The 20,964-nt window shown below is 42.0% G+C and overlaps 1 protein-coding gene across 3 annotated transcripts in view; it reads right to left on the bottom strand.

Moving 5' to 3' along the window:
• Positions 1-20,964, bottom strand: part of XKR4 (XK related 4) — a 430,037-nt gene that overhangs the window by 155,162 nt on the left and 253,911 nt on the right. For all 3 annotated transcript variants that reach the window (XM_064384193.1, XM_021672230.2, XM_064384192.1), the window contains exon 2: positions 18,865-19,064. In XM_064384193.1, coding sequence (XP_064240263.1) covers positions 18,865-19,064 — 200 coding nt within the window. The remainder of the gene's footprint in view (positions 1-18,864; positions 19,065-20,964) is intronic.

Below are 20,964 nucleotides of genomic sequence, written 5' to 3'. Positions count from 1 at the left end.
TCCAGAAAATAAGCTGATAAAGCTTGGTATTAGTTGGGCATCCACCCGACTTCTGTAATAGACTTTTTTTAAATACACGAATTTTCCCCCCTTAAGATGCTATCAGTATCAATAGAATCAATACGTAGTTGAAATCTCCCAGAATCAAAGATCTGATCTTTTTAAATGCCCTCCCTTTCTCCTTCCTTTAATGGTTCCACTGCAGTACTCTGGCAACATTAAGAATCACCTGATTACTTTTATTGCTTTAAACTCTAAAACAAACCACCTCAGCCATATCGGCCAAAATTTATCACCTCTCAGTAATTCAGTATCATATTTTATTCTGCTTCTCAAAATCTAGTAGCTAGCATTTTATTCTTTGGGATATATGCACAACTGCTTTTTAAAAGTGGTTGTTTGAAAATAAATATTACACTTTGTATAACAGTGACATGTTCAAAGTGATCTTGTCCCAGGTCAACGACTACTTCTATTCATCACCTCTTATTCCTGTTAGACTTAAATACAAATCATAGTTTAAGTTCTTCTACTAAAATATAAAACCTCAGCATCAGAACAATAATTCTTGTTTTTCCTGTCTGTTTAAAATAGGAAAATTTTACAAAGGCAACTCCAATTATAATGTCATAAAGACTTCAGAAATAACTCTTTCCTTTAATAGTAGTATTCGAATTTGCATAATATTTAATTTTTTGGGAGAAGCTTTAGAATGGAAACACAACCTAAGTAGAAGACAAAACATAAGGACTTTTTATGACCCTGATGTGATCTCTTCCCTTAGTCCTGGCGCTTAACCTCCTGGATCTCAGATACCTCACCCCTAATTTGGGAAATGAGAATAAGAACACACATTACACATGTGGGTATAGCAAGAGGTGGGATAGAGGAGGAAGTGTTTTTATAAAATGATGCTACAGTGCGATGTCGTAATTTTACGTGGCAAACTTGACTGAATTAAGGGATATCTAGACAACTGGCAAAGCATTATTTCTGGGCATGTCTACGAGGGTGTTTCTGGAGGAAACCAGCGTGTCAGTCCACGGACTCAGTGGTGGAGATCTGCTCTCAATGTGGGTGGGTTCCACCCAATCATCTGGGGGTCCAGAGAGAACAAAAGGCAGAGGAAAGGTCAATTCACTGTCTTTCCTGAGGCTGAGATGCCCCTTTCCTGCCCTCCAGATTCCCCAGCCTTTTGACTTGGGGACTTGTACCAGTGGCCCCTCCAGGTTCTCAGGCCTTTGGCCCTGGACTGAGAGCTACACCGTCCACTTCCCTGCTTCTTCAGCTTTCAGACAGCCAAGTGTGGGACTTTTTAGCCTCCGTAATTGTATGAGCCACTTTCCCTAATAAATCCCACCTCTAATATTTAGAAACTTAAACACCTTATTGATTTCAAGTTATGTGCCTTGGCAACAAAGATAAAAGATTTCTCAGTTAAGAGAAAGAGGCAAATGAAAATAGTTTGGAATCAACAATAAAATGGTAAAATATAAAAGCTAAGATCTGAAATATGTACTATTGAGTAATTTTAATCTTTTCTTCTTGAAACGAAAATAACCACTTACTTCTCATCATCTCCAATAAATCTGGATGTTTTATTCCTGACTTTATTGTTGACTATATGTAATGTATATATTGCCAAGTCTCTTGGAGTGGACATTCAATGCATCAGCATTTAATTTATTCTTAGATGTGAAATTGTTTTAAATGAAAACTGTTACCTAAATATTAGATCCACCAAGAAGATAAACAGAGTATTCATAAAACATTTTATAAACTGAAATCAACATGGTTTTACTTACTTTTAATCTGAGATTCAGCGATGACCTAGTTTGACTCTTTTATCGAATCCATACACCACCTCTGATGACTTAACAGTAGGGTGCTAAGCGCAGAGCAGGTACTACAGACATCAAAGGTACATCTGAGAAATCAGTAGCAGGAAGTCCTAGAAGCACACAGGGTGAGCTGATAGAGGCACTTCTCTTAGTGACTTAGTGGGTAGAATTTAGTTTCTCTCTTGGCATGTAGGTGTAAACTCTACTTAGTTTCCCATAGGAAGTCACTTATTAGTTCTCTGAATAAATTGAAAATAACTAAGAATGAACGAAATGGAAGAGTAAAAACTGAAAGCTCAAATAGATTGAGTGTTCTTATTGTCGTCCCGATGTCTGCATAAAGGAAAGATGTCATGGAACTCAGACGTAACGTCCTGAGGGGTTTCCTTTTTCTTTCAACATTTAACATGAACATGTCTTTCCTAGATAATTCTGGTTATTATAAGAGTCACTTGCTCTATTGCACAGGCGATTCTGGACATTTTACAAACGTTTCTTATTAATCCTTACACTAAACTCTTTTTGAAAGGAATTGGGATAAGAAACGTGGCAGAAGTGCTTTCAGATTCGCTTCCCATTGACTCTGGTCTTCTGATTTTTTTCCCCAGGATGCCACAACACATTTGGTGCCCAACCTTCTTCCCCTTCATTTAAGCGTGTGCCTAAAATTGTTGATTTCTCAAGGATGCCTGGACATATTTGAGAGAAATAGATGCTGTCAGTGTTTCTCAGTCAGTCTCTCATCAGAACCAATGGAGGATTCACGGAGTAGGGACAGGACATTTCCCTTTGCAACAGGACTGTGTGTTTAATTATGTTAGAACAGGAAGAGGCAGAGCAAATCTTTTTTTGAGTCAATATTTACATGCCTGGCTTTAAGCTCAATGCCTTACGTGCATGATGTCATCATAAGCTATAAGAAGTGCTGACAGCGTTCATAACACTTGAGGTAGTTTCCCATTTCAGAGAGAATCAATGGGAGTCTTGGAAAGGCTGAGAAATCGGTTCCAGTTTTCAGAGCTTGGTGCAGCAGCCTGAATGGTAGGTTCTCCCACAGCCTCTGGAGGGGAGGGCCTCTGCTCCAGGGCCCACCTGAGGATGCTCTAGAGCCCTGTGCTCCGGGTGGAGTGAGGAGCTGGTTGGGGCCAAACAAAATGCATCCTGATTCTGCTGGACCCTAGCCTGCACCAAAACCAGAAGTGGTTCCGTCTGCTCTCCTTGGGCATACAAATCCGAAGTGCAAGTAGACGCCAGCACCTGGGAAATGCTGCAATGCCCAGAGTGCATTTGTCATCATCACATTTCAAGTCTGTGCTCTGAGACATTAAGTAGACATTGGTAGCCAGCACGGGACTTGCCCACAGTAGGCATTCTGCAAACATGCATTGAATGCACGAAGAAAGAGGATGTTTTTAGCTTCCTGATACTGCAAACTAAAAAGAATATTTCTCTGAATCATTTCTAATTGGTATCGTGAGTATCCCAGTCCTGAAAAGTACAGTGTTTTTTTTTTTGTAATTTGGTAAATTTGGTAATTTTTTGGCACGGTGGGGATGGAATATGAAGCACCTGATAGCGTTTGATGCACAATTGATGAGCAAGAAATAATGACCTGCCTCTTAAGTGCATTGTGTTGATATTTTGCATTCAGAGAAGCTGACATGATGAGTTGATGGAGAGAGGACTGTGGAGTCTTCTTCCTGGCCACCAGCAGGATCTCTGACCCCCAGACTGTAAGCCCTATCAATGACTTCATGATATCGTGCTTCCGAAAAGAAGCTCAATAATCCTGCTCAGTGAACAGCAGAGTTACTCATAGAGGTACATCTGAAATGAGAAAGTAACTCACACACGGCTAGTAAAATTGTAGCGGATGATTGGGTGGGGACTGCGGGAATTTTTGTTTTTGCATGAAGAAAAGACAGTACTTCCTCAACATGATTCAGCTGGCAATATTGTATTCCATGTGATATACATAGAGTTGGCTAGTTTTCAAGCTAAAAGGGGGCGTTGTGACCATTTAATATTTTTATTATAGATGAGGAAACTGAGTCTCTGCCAAGGTAAGACATGTGCTCATTCCCTTAGCTAGAGAGTCGTAGAGTCCGGGTTTGAATCCACTGCCTTCCCTCCGCTGACTTCCCTTTCTCTACTTCTCCTCTCTCTCCACCTTTTAATGTAAATTTTTATTGTAAGTATAGGGAATGTCTATGTGCAGTTTTGAGCAGAATAAAATGCCCTTCCACCTAAGAAATGGACCATTTCCAGTGTCTATGAAACTTCTTCCTCCCCCCGCCTCATCCCCACAGGCAACCACTTTCCTGAATTTCATGTTAATTGTTCTCTTGTTTTTCTCCATAGCAAGATACCTCTCTTGATTTTCAGTATTTCTCTTATTATGAGACCCAGATGCACAGATGTTCCCCAAAGCACAATGGATATTTTATAGCTCTTAATATAAGATCAGAATTGCAAGGCCATAAAAATAGCCAGTTAGGCATTCAGATCAATCTTGCATTTGCACGTTATTAGCCAGCGACAGCTCTCTTTGGCTCTGAGATGACGCTGATGACTCTGACCATTAAGAACTTGCTTTTTTGGCATTTCCACATCCTTTGATACTGTAAATTTATAAGAATAATGCACTCCTTTGGGGGATTCTTTGTTTTTCTAAATTCATCGTACTATTTCATATTCTACACATGTTAATGTACTCTTGTTTCAAAATCAGAAAATAACAAGAAGACAGGATCTCCTTTTCCAAACATTCACACTGTTCATGGGGACAAACAAAAACATTTGTACTCAAGCCCTGTCAGGTTTAATTTCGATTCCCTGATGAAGACATCATTTGATTGGTACCATGGCAACAGGTTGCCTCGAGCATCGAATAGATATTACTCGCACACAATCTTGCTCACAAATTCTCTTTATAAGTGTTAGGAGAGGTGTGATCTTCTCTTAGAACTCACTAAATTAAAAAAGGTTGAAGAAAATCTAATTAGTGTTTCCAGAAGTGCCTTTCTGGGGTCCGATAATATCAGATTACTGTTCATGTTTTTTCCTGTATTCACAAGGCACAGGCACAGGGTGCAGATGTCCTGACAAGTGGCAAGGGAGGGAACATCAAGGCGGCCTCAGGACATGCAGGCGAAACCAGCTCATGGGTCCTGGGGGTTTTCTCTGACTTTTCCTGTCTCAGGTTGTTCAGGTTTTTCCCTTCCTGCTTCTCTCCTTTCCTTTCTCCTCCCCTCCCCTCCCCTCCCCTCCCCTCCCCTCCCCTTCCCTCCCCTCCTACTCACAATAGCAAAGACATGAAGTCAACCTAAATGCCCATCAATGACAGAATGGATAAACAAAATGTGGTACATATACACCATGGGATACTATGCAGTCATAAAAAGGAATGAGATTATGTCCTTTGCAGGGTCATGGATGAAGCTGGAAGCCATTATCCTTCACAAACTAACATAGGAGCAGAAAACCAAACACTGCATGTTCTCACTTATAAGTGGGAGCTGAACAATGAGAACACGTGGACACATGGGGGGGCCTGTCGGGGGAGGGTAGGGGCAGAACATCAGGGAAAAGAGCCAATGCATGTGGGGCTTAATACCTAGGTGATGGGTTGACAGGTATGGCAAACAACCATGGCACACGTTTACCTATGTAACAAACACATGTACCCTGGAACTGAAAAAAAATTTTTTTTAATAAAAGAAAAAGAAGAAAACGTATCTTATTATATTCCTCATAAATATTATCTTCAAAAATATCAAGGCTAAAAATATTCTGTGCTAAAAATATAGGTGAGTGGACAGAGCAAAGCCTAAGTGCTGTTTGCTGGAAGATTCGTGAGGTTTCAGACCCTGGGGACAGCCTGGGTGAGACGACAGGAGCACGGCAGGTGCAGTCAGCGCTGGCTCTGGAGGGCGAGGGGCTCAGCCCAGTCCAAGACCTCAGGCAGGGTGAGGGAATGTTTCACCTCAAGGTTAGGTGAAACGAGTTTAAATCGGTCCACATCCATTTAGGACAGAAACAGAATGTGAATGAGGAAACTCTTTTCTGATAAATTTAGACAGAGGCTGAGGGCGCTCCTCCCCTTCTCCGTCAGAGACAGGCAAGGAGGAGGCCAGAGGAGGACACGGGTGCAAGGCGCACGCTCCATTGTCAGATGGCTTAGGTGCGCTACGTTGTTTATTTGATTCTGTTCTAACACAACACTGCAATTTAGATCATTAAAATTATTTTCCAGTCAGAAAAGCCGAGGCTCAGTGTTGTGAAGTCACACATTCAAGGCCTCCTTTCCCAGTGGGATGGAGCTCAGAGCCCGGGCTCTGGTTGCAGCTCCACCCGCTGCTGGTTGCTGGTGGCATCACCCTTGCTACTGCAAACTGCTGGAAGAGGCAAGAAAGCGCTCCTGCTGCATTTCCCATGCCCAGCTTCTCACGGCTCCATCACCGCTGTCCACACTCTGTTTATGTCTCTGTCCTAAAACATGCGCTCTGGGTCACTTGGCTAGTTTTATTCTTTCCTTTATAGCCTAGAAATTCTATTCTTGCTACCACGATGCCTTCTCCCCTAATTTGCATTCTTTGTTTCTTTCCTAAACTTCACACTGATGTGCTCTGCTGTGTGCCACTGTGATCTCTGAATTGTCAGACCCAGCAGGTTCTTCTCAGCTCTCATCTCCACTGGTTCCTCAAGGCCATTTCTTTGGAAACTCCCCAGCCCCATGCTCTTCCAATACACCCACCTCTCTCTTACTTCCTTATCTGGCTCTTTCTCCACTATAGCCCCTTAAAGGTGGTTCCCTTGACCACTTCTGCCCTTGGCCTTCTTCTCCAACGAGCTCACCTAGGTTGTCTCTTCTGTTTTACCCAGCTTCAACTATCAATTCAGCTCGAGGTATAGTGTGTACAAAGCCTTTCTCACCCTCTCCAGGTGGAACCGGTCACTCCCCTGTTTGGGTGTCCACTGACCTCTGGGCCTACCCGGGACCACTCCCCGTTATCAGGCTGTAAACCCTTCAAGGGTGAATGGTCTTAGTCGTGCTCACTTTCTAGTATCCAGGTCAGTGCCTGTGTGGATAGGAGCCCACTACATGTTTATCTTAATGATGTAATACATTATTACATTTTGTAATATACAGTAAGTAATTAAGATTTCCTTCAGGTCTTGATTAAGGCACGGCAGCCCGTCTTTGGGAGGTGTGTTGCTGGATGAGAACAAAGAGTGACTTTTCAGGACCCTTGGGTTTCAGGATCAGGTTCACTTCATCCCCTCCTGTTCCTGGTTTGGCTATGCTACAGCACTTGGCCCGAATAAAAGACCTTACACTTCTCCCACTTCCTGACCTGCTCTTACCAGATCTCCCCTTCAAGTGTTTGTACATTTGAAATCATTGCGCTCAATCTTTAAGGTTCAATACTCACTCCCTTTGCTAACAAACTTCCTGGCCAAAGTGAATTGGAAAGAAAGATCTCCTGTGTTCACAAAACATTAAAAAAAAAATAACACTTACGCCACATAGTTTTTGTAACAGCTTTTCTATGTTGATTTCTTTAAAAAGATGTGACAAAGTGTTCTGCAATTATTTATTCAGTAGTTCATTCCCAAGGTCTTTGTTAAAAATATCTGCTTTTTATTTACATCATAGAGGATATATTTTAGATTTTTTAAAATAAGAATTTTAGCTCAATGTTTTAGATAACAAATATCTGAGGTGCCTCTTCATTGAAGGCTCTATGCTGGAAACTCCCACTTTCCAACCCTCGTGTAGGGAAGTTCATGCCCCATCCAATTGCCCAAGCATTTGAACCAGTAATGCTATGGATGTTTAAAAAGTCGGTGGAGTTCTGGCCAGGGGCGGTGATTCACACCTGTAATCCCAGCACTTTGGGAGGCCAAGGTGGGCGGATCACTTGAGGTCAGGAGTTTGAGATCAGTCTGGCCAACATGATGAAACCCCGTCTCTACTAAAAATACAAAAATTAGCTGGGTATAGTGGTGCATGCCTGTAATCCCAGCTACTCGGGAGGCTGAGGCAGGAGAATCACTTGAACTCGGAAGGTGGAGGTTGCGATGAGCCAAGATTATGTCACTGCACTCTAGACCAGGCGACAGAGGGAGACTCCATCTCAAAAAAAAAAAAAAAAAAGTTTTCGGAGTTTTTGAGTCTTTTCGTCTCGTAGTCTCTCAGACTTTTTCTACAGCTGAGTTATAAGCTGTGGAAATTTAAGATCACAATGAAAGTGCTGACAAAACCTTAGCCAGGCAGAGCTCAGCAGTCCCTGTCCTTCTGCAATCAGGGCTCATTGTGAGTTTTGAAGAGTGAATCTCCATGTGATTTTATCCTATCAAACGTTTACATACCAATTGAATCAGCTTCTTCTTCCCAACCCCCTCGCATCTGCTCTGACAGTTTGCAGGGCTCTCTCTATTCCACACATATACCCTCCTGTGTAGGAGCAGTACCCTGGGGGAAAAAGCTGTTTCAAAATCACTCAACAGGAAGTGAGCCTGGTTCTTCAGTTTTGCTGAGTCATCAAGAAAATATTAGCTTACATGTATGAGGAATACTTTTAAAATCAGTCTAATAGCAATCTGTTCAATAAATGCAAAACGTATTTCTACCTTAGAATATACACTTCATAACGTGAAAACTATTTAAGAGGTTGTGGAAGCTTCCCTCACCCACACACCTACTCAATCCGAATTGGGTTAGAAAAATCCTGATCCTATAACTGTCTGTGGCTTTCTAGAGTTAAAAAAAAAGCAATTTGGGAAAGTACCATAGTAAGCCACTTATTAAGTTGACCTTACCCGTCTTCCCTTTTGTCCTTGCTCAGCAAGCATTTTGATGACCATTCCCGTGGTTATCTTTAGTGTTTAGAAATAATAATTACAGTGTGTTGATATTCAGTCAAAGCAAACATCAGCTCTAAGTTCCCACACTGGCTAAAGGTCAGGTGAATGGGAGATAAACGTGGGCTTCTGTTTCCTCTAAGGTGCGAAGAGCTAACACATTACTGAAATTTGGGGAGTTTAAGGGTTGGCAAATGACGAATCCACAGGAAAGGCCAACAAGCAGCCAGTGTTTGGGGCGCCGTTCCTTGCAGACAGCTCCTTACTGATGCTTCTTAGTTCCAAACAGGATTGAACTGACTACTCTAGACCTTTCCTCCAGCTCTCCTCTTCCCGCAGCCATAGCACATGTGACTAATGAACTGTCCACCACATCCATGACCCCACTCCTCTCCCTGGGCCTGGACACGCCTGTGTGCTCACCACACCTCAGAGGGAAGGAGAGGGAGGAGAGAGGAGAAATACTGAGTGGAAAAATACCAAGATCTGTGCTTGATTATTGGAGATAATTAAGTAGAACCTAAAAATAGTCAGGGCCCTTATTTCATATTATGTTCAAAATGATTCCAATTCAAAGCTATTCGCAGCTGTGCTGGGGGTTGATATACCATAGAGCTGATTTCAAGAACTTGAATCAATGATAAGTAGATGAAGCTTCTTTCTGTTCTTCTAAGTATAACTTGGGTGGCACCATGATTCAGAGACTACTGAATGTGAAATAAAGAGATCAATAATATCATTACCCCCATGACACCCGTCATTTATTCTGCCAATACTTTTAAATAAAGTGGAGCCATGTGGCCAACACACTAGGTGGGTTTGTGATTCTCTCCTTATGAAGTTGTTGGTGATAAGTCTTTAAAATCGAACTCCATAAATGTGTTGATTAAGCAGACTAGTGGTTTACTATTTTATTGATCTATTTGCTGATATTCCCAAGTATCCCAAGTACTGAATAATGCAAAGACAAACTCAGAAGTCAGAAATACAGGAAAATAGGTTGTGGTAATTTTACAAGTATATATGCAAGGATTTACTCCGATACCAAACACCTCTTTCAAGTGTTGGGAATAAGTCTAATTACGTGCTGTCAATAACATCAGCAATTCCATGGCTTTGTGGAGTGTGATCACCACCATTGCTGCGCAGACGCAGGCACAGACCAGGCCAACGGCCTCCCCAGTCTGGGTTTGTTCGCATTGCTATCTTTTCTTTACAGAATATCATTTTTCTTGGCAAAGTATTGGGCATCATTTGTGGCCCAGCTCAAAGCCCACTCTTCACAAAACTTTCCTGATTCCACACTCCCTAGCACCCTCCTCTTTCGGACATCAGTAGCATGGTATTGCTACTTCCCCTGTACATTCAGCATACGAGATTGCTCTGTGTCAACAAAGGACCTCAAAGTGACCACCACTAGGACACAGCACATTGACTTTTGATAACATTTTGGTCTTTCTTTTCCATTAGACTGAATTTTTGGAGAGCAGAGGCTGTGTCTCTGTTTTTGGATCTGTCTTGCTAGCACAGGGTTTTGTCACATACCAGGCGTCCGTTCTTGCTTCCATTCAGCGAACTCCCAGGATCGCCTGCTCTGTGCTGAGTGTGGTGGTTCCACTGTGCTGGGAAGGAATGTGTGAGTGCCCTGGAGGGCTGGCCTCATCATGGTGCCACGCTTGTTTGTGCATCTCAATGGAATTTTCCAGCACCTGGCAGGGAGGAGCTGTCAACCTTCTTTTATCCCCTGAGGGCTTAGCACTAAATGCTATTGGATAAATGTAATATATTTAGGAAGACAAAAAAATCACAACTCTCCAATGTAGGGGCAGCTGTTCCCAATTTTTGTAAGTTTGGCTCTTCGTTGGTCAGACTTCGGTGAAGGGGTTTGAGGAACTTATGTCTACACTCCTTATAATTTTGGTTCAAATCAAGTCTCTGATGAAGCTGCTTTTACAATCTTGTTTTATTAATAATGAACTACCATTACTTAATGGATTTAATTAAGCTTATGAAGGTGGATATGATGAAGTAACAAGGGAAGAAATCAGAACACTTCATAGAATTCTGCCCTTTACATTCAGATGGGGCACTATTAAGAGCTTTTTCCTAAATCCCAAGGGATTTGCCCCATTCTCAGCCTTTGTCACCTTTAGGGACCTCACTGACTTCCTGAGCACTTGGGTCAGAAACTTGAGATGTTACAGAATTCTTCTTAGTACATCAAAATGACCAATTTGACATTATGTGATAAAAAACTCTCAAAGCCTGCTTGCCTTTGAATCTAGAAGCTTTGCTTTTAGGTATTTATTTTTAAGAAATAATTAAAGCTTGCTGCAAAGGTTTAGTGTTTGTTTGTTTGTGTTTCTTTCTAGAGATGGGGGGGTCTTACTCTTTCACTCAGACTGGAGTGCAGTGGTACAATCATAGCTCAGAGTAGCCTTGAACTCTTTGGCTCAAGTAATCCTCCACCTCAGCCTCCTGAGTAGCTGGGACTGCAGACATGCGCCACTGTAGCCAGCTAAGATTTAGTTCTTAATGTGTTTATCATAGCATTATTTATTCCAGCAAATATATATAATAAATCATGATTTTAGAAATAGAAAATTACTCAAAAAGAAAAGGATAATCCATATGTTGGTATCTTATACGGTCATTAAAAATGAAGAACTATATATATTGTCATGGATCTATGTTTCTATTTTAATGTAAAACATATTAAACATTAAAACATTAAATAAGTTTACACAGATAAGCAACAAATTATAATTCCTAATTATTTCTTAGGTGCAAGATTTTTATTCTCTTTCCCTCCTTCCCTCTCTTTCCTTCCTCCCTCCCTCCCTCTCTCCCTCCCTCCTTCCTTCCTTCTTTCCTCCCTCCCTCCTTCCCTTTTCTTCCTTCCCTCCTTCCTTTCTCCTTCCCTCCTCCCTCCTTCCCTCCTCCCTCCTTCCCTCCTCCCTCCTTCCCTCCTCCCTCCTTCCCTCTCTCCCTCTGTCCCTCTTTCCTTCTTTCTCTCTCTCTTTCTCTCCTCCCCTCCTCTCCCCTCCCTCTTTCTTTTTCTTCCTTCTTTTCTTTTCTTCTCTTTCTCTTTCTCTTACTCCACATCCTGTTTGTGCCCTAGGCTAAAGTGCAGTGGCACGGTCCTAGCTCACTGCAGCCTCAAGGGATCCTGTACCCATAGTTGGCTAATTTCTTTTATCTTCTGTAGTGATGGGGTCTTGCTGTGTTGCCTTGGCGGGTCTCAAACTCCCAGCCTCAAGCAATCCTCCTGCCTTGGCCTCCCAAATTGCTGTGATTATAGGCGCAAGCCACTGTAACCAGATAAGATTTTCATTTCTGAGTGGTGGGAAGGTGACTTATACTTTCTCCTTTGTGCATATTTGGGTTTTCTATTTTATCTTTAATAGTATGTGTAACAGGGAATAAAAGTCAACATTTTTAAAATTCCAAATATGTAGAAGTTTTACAAATACGATATTTGGAGGAGAGGAACTTATATTGTGTCTTTTCGTCTATATAAAGTAACACTATAACATTCCACAAGAACTTGTGAGCAGTCTGTACTAGCTAGCCCAACTGAAAAACCAGTACAAACTGAAGTACCTTCTAAACATGGTAAAACTCTGCCAGCACTCTCCAATCAGAGGGCTTTTGAGTGTCTTTCGTGTTATAGGTGCTTTTCTATACTCCTTGCTTCATGGAGCTTAGCCTTAAGTAAAGGTGATGAGAATAATAATATAGCACATGGATGAATAGAATTCCAAGCGGCCAAAGAGATAAACACATAGAGTAAGCAGATGGGGGCGTCTGTTGGAAGGGGCAGGGCTGTGTGTTTTAGGAATAATACTGGAGGCTTGTCCTGGATGGAGAGATGAGCTATGCGAAGATCTGGGGGAGCGAAAGGGCAATGGGTCAGCAAATGCAGGGGCCCGGATGGGACGGCAGCCATGGCCTGTCTTCAGAGACAGAGGACAGCGGCCAGAGCTGCTGGACTCGTGTGGGCCAGTGGGAGAGCAGGGAGACTTGGAGGCTCCAGAGCAGGGGCCTTCATTTAATTGCAGCGAGGAGTCCCCAGGGAGTTCTAATGAAAGCAGTGAAGTGATGGAAAGATGGCTGTGGGCCGGGCATGGAAGCTCACATCTGTTATCCCACCACTTTGAGAGGCAGGTGGATCACCTGAGGTCGGGAGTTTGAGATCAGTCGGGACAACATGGTGAAACTCCGTCTCTACTAAAAATACAAAAATTAGCTGGGTGTGGTGGTGTGTGCCTGTAGTCCCAGCTACCTGGGAGGCTGAGTCAGGGGAATTGCTTGAACCAGGGAGGTAGAGGTTGCAGTGAGCCGAGATTGTGCCATTACACTCCAGCCTGGGCGACAAAGTAAGACTCTCAAAAAACAAAACAAAACATCGCTCTGGCTGCTGTATGATGAGTAGGCTGTGGGAAAGGATAAAGAGGGACACCAGTTCACTGGAGAGGGGTAACTGAGCTGTGGTTTGGACAGGGTGTTATCAGCAGAGGTGGCAAAGGGTGGTCGGATTTGGGATGTGTTTTAGAGGTAGAGCAGATAGGACTTGCTGATGGACTGGATTGGAGGTGAGGAAAAAGAGGAATGAAAGACACTTTTTAGTTAGATTATTATCAGGAGATACAAATTAAAATCACGCTGAGATACTAACCCATGGCTAAAATTCAAAGGACTCACAGTGCCACATTTTGGAGTGGATTTGGAGCAATCTCAAGATATACTGCTGGTAGGAATGTAAATTGATACAAGCAGTTTAGAAAACTCTTAGGCGTCATCTACTCATATTCACTGTGCCTGTCTGTACCCCATGACTCAGCAATTTCATTCTTAGGTATGAACCCAGAAGAAATATGTGTGCACATGTATTAAAGACATGTTAAAACAAAGAGACATATTAAAAACATTCAATAGTAACATCAATCATAATAATCCTAAGCTGAAACAAACCAGTGTCTTTCAACAACCACAAAATGGACAGAGATTTATTCTGACAATAAATTACCATAGAGCAATGAAAAATGAATGGGCTACAGTTACATGGAATTATATCTCAGAAGCATAACACTGAATAAAAGAATTCAGAGACATACACACGTACACACGCAATGTATGTTTCTGTTTATATAAAGGTAAAAAACCTGCAAAACTAATTTTTTCAAATAGTGGTCACATAGAATGGCGGGCACGCCGGTAAGAAGGGGTAAGAGCAGGGCTTCTGTGATGCTGAGAATGCCCTTCCTTGACCTTGACAGTAGTTTCTCACAATTGTGTGCTTTTCGGTACACCTCCATCATTTCAGACTTAAAATGTCTAAAATGCTGTCTCCCTAAGTGGCTGGTCCTGCTGACCTGCCTGGTTTTACTGTCACCAGTTTCTCTCTCAGTCAAACGGACTCAAGCTTCGTTCTCTTTCGTTCCGTGCTCTGGTAGGTCAAAAGACCTGACCATTCTCTCTTCAAAATGTTTCTTGCACTTCCTTTCTAACAGGGACCCCTTAATTCAGGGTTCATGAGCTCAAATTTGGACTATTTTTCCTGTTTTCACATGCCATCAAATTCTTTACCCGTTATATCCCTGTTTTAAAACTCAAGCCCCATCTGAAACCTACTCAGTGAGAATCTGCATTTCCGTAAGATTCCCAGGTAGATTTCTGCAAGATCAAGCCTCATTTAATCTCTACTATCTTAAGAATTAGCACTATGATTATCCCTCAGTACCCATGGGAAAATTGAGGCTTAGCAACAATAAGAAAATTGCCTGAAGTTGGGGGCTGGAGTTCAGGACACCTTGAGGAAATACTAATGTGGAAATTATGTGAATGAGCAGTTAGGACGGGTTACTCTGAGGAGGTTAAGCTGAACTCTGGAGGACGAGTCAGAACTAGACAGGCTAAGAGAGCGGGGATGAGAATATTCTGGAGAGGTTAATAGCAGGTGCAAAGGCCTGCAGGTGGGAGAGAAATGGGAACATTTTCAGATCAGGGAGGAGTGCAGCATGGCTGCAGAGCAGTGACGAATGAGGAGACGACTGTGACACAAAGGCCTTTGGAACTTGCTTAGGAATCTTGTTTAATTTTAATGAGTGCCAAGGGGAACAATGAAGTAGTTTAGATGAGAGTCTAAGTGGCTCTAGGACCACTCCAAGGAGAAGGGAATGAAGAGGGCAGGGGTGAGGACAAACATGGGCCAGCCACAGGGGTCTGGGTGGGAGTGTGTGTGTGTGGTCTGGCCAGGAGAGCGCAGTAGAAATGAGGTGAAATGAATGAGTGTGAGATTTTGCTTGAGGATGAAACTGACAGGCCTTAGACCACATCTTCCTCAGCATCTTTGGTACCATCACTAAACAGGTAGAGAGCAGCACCCTCCATGTGGACACTAACACCACCCCCCTCTCCTTCCTGCCTGCCCTCCTCTCCCTCTCCCTCTTTCCTAGTGAGGATATGGGGTTGGGATTGGAAAACATAATGACGTGCAAACTGGAAACTCTCTGGAAGTACAGGGAACACCACCTTGTGCAGTTACAGCCATGCATACGGTCAGGCCTCCTGGTGGGGACTTTACACTCCAGGGGGAGCTGGCTCTGGGACATCCCAGATCCTGTGGAGAGCAGCTGCTGCCCTATAATATGTCCAAGGTGACTGTGGAGAGTGAAGAGCTGGATGTCCAGGTTTGAGATCTGCTTTGCCCTGATTCCTACTCTCAGAACACAAGCCAAACTCTCCCTCCTGGGCCAGTACAAACGGAGGAACAGTTATGCTCCAACGCTTCTCTTTGAGCCTGTTGGCCCCCAGCACGAGGAGTCTCCTCTGAATCAGTGACTCCATGAGGAAGGAGGGGCAGAAAGATTTTCATAGTAGCTGACGGCATTCTAGGACTACCCAGCTTCCACAAAGAGAATACAATTTCTAACATCAGTTTTAAGAAGTCATATGTCTTGTCTGATTTTTCTTACTGTTTTAAAAACACTGCAGAGAGTGGTAGATGGTTGAAATTGGGTTTAAAAGCAATTTTCCTTCTATCATAAAAAATACTAACTTTAGACAGAGTCACATGCAGAGTAACCATTCTCTCCCTGCTAAATAAGAATTTTTAGAGATTTTAATTCAAAGCTATTTGCAATTTCTCTACGGATTTCATGCCTATTGATTATTTACATTCAAAGCGGAGGGCTGCATTTTTACACGTAAATCCCAAGAGTTTTTTTCCACTGAAGATGTATGGAAATATACGTCAAACTAGATTATCACATTTATTTTTCTTTTCCTAAAGGGGAACAGCTCTGTTCTTAGAACTCACATCAATTTACTTTATCAGTTGGTTTGTTTGTAAGTGGGATCATCTATCAGCAGAGGGATATTTAAAAGCTTCTCCCTCTGAAGACAGGTTTCTTTACAAAATGCAGAACGGATCACATAGCGTTGCCTGAGCTGGTCTTTGTTGGCTGGAGAGTTTCTCATCGTTTTTAACTGCCAGATTTTTCACTCTTTGGTCTCATAACACAACTGTCTACCCACCTCCCCTGTTAAAAATCAGTAGCAATAAGATCAACCTAGTGGGCTTATTCCTCCTCTTGACTCAATGACTTGCATTGATCCTCAGTGATATTTGAATCAACCTGTCTTTTGTCCGCCTTGGGAGTGAAATAGAACATAGTTTCCCTACAGCATTCTGAAACTTGATGGCAAGGCTTGCCTTGGCTAAGGACAAAGTCCGGTATTCAACGCCTGCTGTATACCTGATGTACTGTGTCAAGCTTAGTTAGCTGGGGACACTAGATGTCAGGAAAGAGCCAAAGACTCCAACGAACAAACAAACAAAACCCACAACTCAACTCTTGGCTCCTGTGTTTAGGATGAATAATCTGATGAAGATGGCATTTTCCTCATATTTTATTTCACTGTACAATTTTATGTAACTTTTTTTTTTTGAGACAGAGTTTCACTCTTGTTGCCCAGACTGTAAGTGCAATGGTGCAATATCAGCTCACCGCAATCTCTGCCTTCTGGGTTCAAGCGATTCTCCTGGCTCAGCCTCCCAGGTAGCTGGTACTACAGGTGTGTGCCACCACACCCGGCTAATTTTGTATTTTTAGTAGAGACAGGGTTTCTCCATGTTGGTCAGGCTGGTCTTGAACTCCCAACCTCGGGTGATCCACCTGCCTTGGCCTCCCAAAGTGCTGGGATTATAGGTGTGAGCCACTGCGCCCAGCCTATGTAATGTTCTTAAACTGAAAAGGTGATCTTATTTTCTTAGATCCCTCTCTCACCTTCCCTTTTCTATTTCCATCATCTTTGGAAGCAAAACCTCTCCATAATTTTCCAAATCTTAGAGAACTAACAGAGACAATCAGTGATCTCGGGTCACCAGAAGGTGACTTGTAACCCTCCAAAGGTGCTCCTGGATTTCCCCTCTGGAGGGTTCCCAATTGTGTAATTGTACGAAGGAGTTGCCAAATTGTTCCAAAGATGAGTACTAAATGCTTTGACAGAGATTTAGTTTGATGTTGCCTTTCAATTTCATTTGTATTCTGGTTTACAGATCATTTCCTAAAGCATACACCTGGCATTATATGCCTTTTGGGAATTCATTGACCCAAAGACTGAATAGAGCTGTCAGGGAGTTTGGAAATCATCCAGTTTAACTTGCGACCTTGGAGCAACGTGGGGCCCAGAGAGATTAAGTGGCTATGCAAGGTTTATAGTGAGGTAGCAAGACAGCCAGAGCCCAGGCCCCCACATGCCCAGCTCGTGCTCTTTAACCCCCAGACGCCATGAAACGCTGTCATCCGCAACTAATTCACACAGCCTTTTCTCTTTTTCTGTGCAAAGATTCCTCTTTCCCCTTCTTCCAATTTGCTTCCTAGCAGTTGAGAAATATACATCGTAGATCCCTTTGACCTTTTTCTCAAACATCTTGGACCAAAGCTATTCCAGTGTGAAGCCAGGGTTGGGCCAGGAATCTATGAATAAATGGGTCACTGGCTACCAGTACACATTTTCTCTTCCTTTTCCTATACAGGTGACCTGCACCCTGATATCGTCCCCCAAATTAAAGCACTCAGCCTAACCTAACATTCTCCATGCCATAAAAAGTTACAACAACAGTGAGGAGATTCCCCAGACCAACCAGATCAAAACTCAGGTTGGGGCATGACCCAGCACAGGGCAGCAGCATGTGCCCAGAGGGACGCACAGAGGCCCTGCTGAGATCCGAACACAATGAGCACCTTGCAATATGGTAACTGTTTAACAGCATCTATTTAGTTACAGGATTGACAGATTACCAGGAAATGCTTTCCTTAGAAAATGCCCTCTTATCCATCATCCGTCAGCCCATGTATTCACCTGCCTACCCACCAGTCTGTCTAATCTTCTTGCTGCCTTATTCTAGAAAGGATTTGAGTGGCAGGCTCTAAGGAAATGCCTGGCAGCTCTGCTGTAACTGGAATAGTCCCACTGATGAGATCATCAAATATGAGAAAGCACAAAGATATTAATCTGATATTAATATCCATTTTATAAAACCTCGTAGTATTAAATATTAATAAACATTGACAACTTTTTTCCCATATGACCTTCCTTCTTTAAATATTAGGGTAACTCTACCATTTCCTTTTAACCTCTTTTTCTCATCATCTCTCTCTCTCTTTCTTAACATCAAAAGGAAATAGTAGGAATTACTTTAATACTATAGATACACACACATGCATACACACATATGTATATTAGAGAGAGAGAAGGAGAGAGAGCTACTGCTTTCTTTGCAACTTTTGTAAATTTTCCATTATAATGGAATAATAAATGAGCACCTTACAATACATTTGGTTTTTGTAAAAACCAGAAAACCTCAGTTGACGGACTCTATCCCTGCATTGACCAAGTGTAAAATCATAAAGATTTTTTTTTTCCTACTAAGAGGACAGCTGGAGAGCAAAAATGCACTGTCTTTCAATTAACCAGTCGTGAGAAGCGATGGTAGGAAGACATCATGCCTCATTCACAAATCACGTGTAAAACAGCAGACATATCACAGGCCTTGTCAACAAAGAGCATTAGTTAGGACAGTTCCTTGGATTGTGACAAAAGTAGCCAATCTTTCCCCAAATTCAGAAACCAAATTGCTAGCCCTTACCTTGGAGGGCCTGTAAGCTATGAGTCTGTACGATAATGCAGAGCTGCAGGACCAGCTGTGGAGCACTTTCCAGAAAGGTGGCTAGCAAATGCAGCATACTCACATCCGCATACTCATATACCATTTTCCAGTAAAACCTCCATCTGTCATTCTCCCCGCTCTGTCGGCTTCGAATACCTAAGTATATCGTGTGGAAATATCTAGAAAGAAAACATAGAGAATAAGAAAGAGATGAGTGTTGATAGTTTATAATTCAAACTCCAGGGTTGTTCTTTTCTGCAAGCCATCATATGCAAACAAGCACAAGAAACAATTACCTCGGGGACTTATGATTTAAAGTCCAGAGTTAACTGCTTAAGAGTACCCATATTTGTAAATGCTCACTTTGAGAAATCACTGCAATTTTAGTCCTCATAAAGATATTCTGCTCAATCGCAATACGGGGAAGCGTGAGGTGGAATGTGGTTGAAACTCAAGTGGAGAATGGGTTTGCTACCTTAAAGATCTACGTACATTCTTTTTTGTCAGTTTCTCCATGTGCTCAACAGTATTCATGAGGGGATTTCTCCTAGGACACAATGCAAGCCTGAAGTACCAAAATGTATGTGTAAGTAAACTTTCTTATATCTTAAAAAACCACTTTTTGTTACTGAAAATTCAAAACATATGCAAAGGAAGAAAAAATAATGTATCCATTATACACTTCACTCAGGGTAAGTATAGTTGATCCTTGAACAACGAGGGTTGGGATGTCAATGCAGTTGAAAATCTGCATATAATTTTTGACTCTTTCCTTCACTAATAGCTTACAGTTGATTGGAAGCCTTACTGATAAACAGTGTATCAACCCATATTTTGTATGTGTATTATACACTGTATTCCTACAATAAAGAGAAACGAAAATGTTTTTAAGAACATCATAGGAAGAGAAAATATATTAACTACCCATTAAATAGAAGTGGATCATAAATGTCTTCATCATCTTTACATTGAATAGGCTGAGGAGGAAGAGCAGGGGTTGGTCCTGCTATCTCAGGGGTGGTAGAGGTGGAATAAAATCTGCCTATAAGTAGACCTGCACAGTTCAAACTTGTATTGTTCAAGGGTCAACTGTAGTTATCAACATACTGCCAATCTTTTTCATTTGCACCTCTACTTACTTCCTGTCACCAAATTATTTTAAATTATTTTGAAGCAAACCCCATGCATCACATTAGTTCACCTGTATTTTATTAAAAATAATTTTAAAACCAATATTGTGATCACACTTATAAATAAAGACAATAATTTCCTAATAGTATCAAATACTCAATCTTCATATTTTCTTGATTATCACAATTTTTTTTTGAGGTGGAGTTTCGTTCTTGTTGCCCAGGCTGGAGTGTAGTGGTGTGATGTGGGCTCACTGCAACCTCCGCTTCCTGGGTTCAAGTGATTCTCCTGCCTCAGCCTCCCAAGTAGCTGGGGATTACAGGCATGCATCACTAAACCCAGCTAATTTTGCATTTTTAGTAATGATGGGGTTTCTCCATGTTGGTCAGGCTGGTCTAGAACTCCCAATATTAGGTGATCCACCTGCCTTGGCCTCCCAAAATGCTGGGATTACAAGCGTGAGCCACCGTGCCCAGTCCTGATTATCACAATTTTTTAAGTTTGTTTGAAATGAAATCCAAACAGAATCCACATATGATGATTATTTGATATGTATCTTAAGTCTCTTTTACAATATGGATTATCCTTCCAAGTCTTTTCAAATTTCTTGCATATTTTTTGTTGTCTTGATTTTAATGATTGTATTTGCAAGGTGTGGTTAACATATCTATCCTTAGTGTTTTCTGCAAATGAGTAATTAGCGTTAGAATTTTGATCAGTTTGATTGTTTTTGGCAGGTGATGCAGTGTACTTTCATTAGGAGGCACATCGGGATTCGTTGTTCTATTTTATGATCTTACCATCCACTAACAATATTGCAATCAAGGTTGCAAAATGGTGATATTCAGAGTCCATCATCCTTACTTACTCGTTAGAATACTTCTCCAGCTCTCTTCCCAATGTCTCTACAGTATTAGGTTGTCTGAAGCTCACTCTCTGGTAGATCCC

The sequence above is a fragment of the Aotus nancymaae genome, unplaced genomic scaffold, assembly GCF_030222135.1.
Source record: "Aotus nancymaae isolate 86718 unplaced genomic scaffold, 86718_ANA_hifiasm-v0.15.2.pri h1tg000036l, whole genome shotgun sequence".
In the NCBI taxonomy this organism is placed as follows: Eukaryota; Metazoa; Chordata; class Mammalia; order Primates; family Aotidae; genus Aotus; species Aotus nancymaae.
The sequence above is the reverse complement of the archived record's forward strand: the minus strand, read 5'-3'. Positions and strand labels throughout refer to the sequence as shown.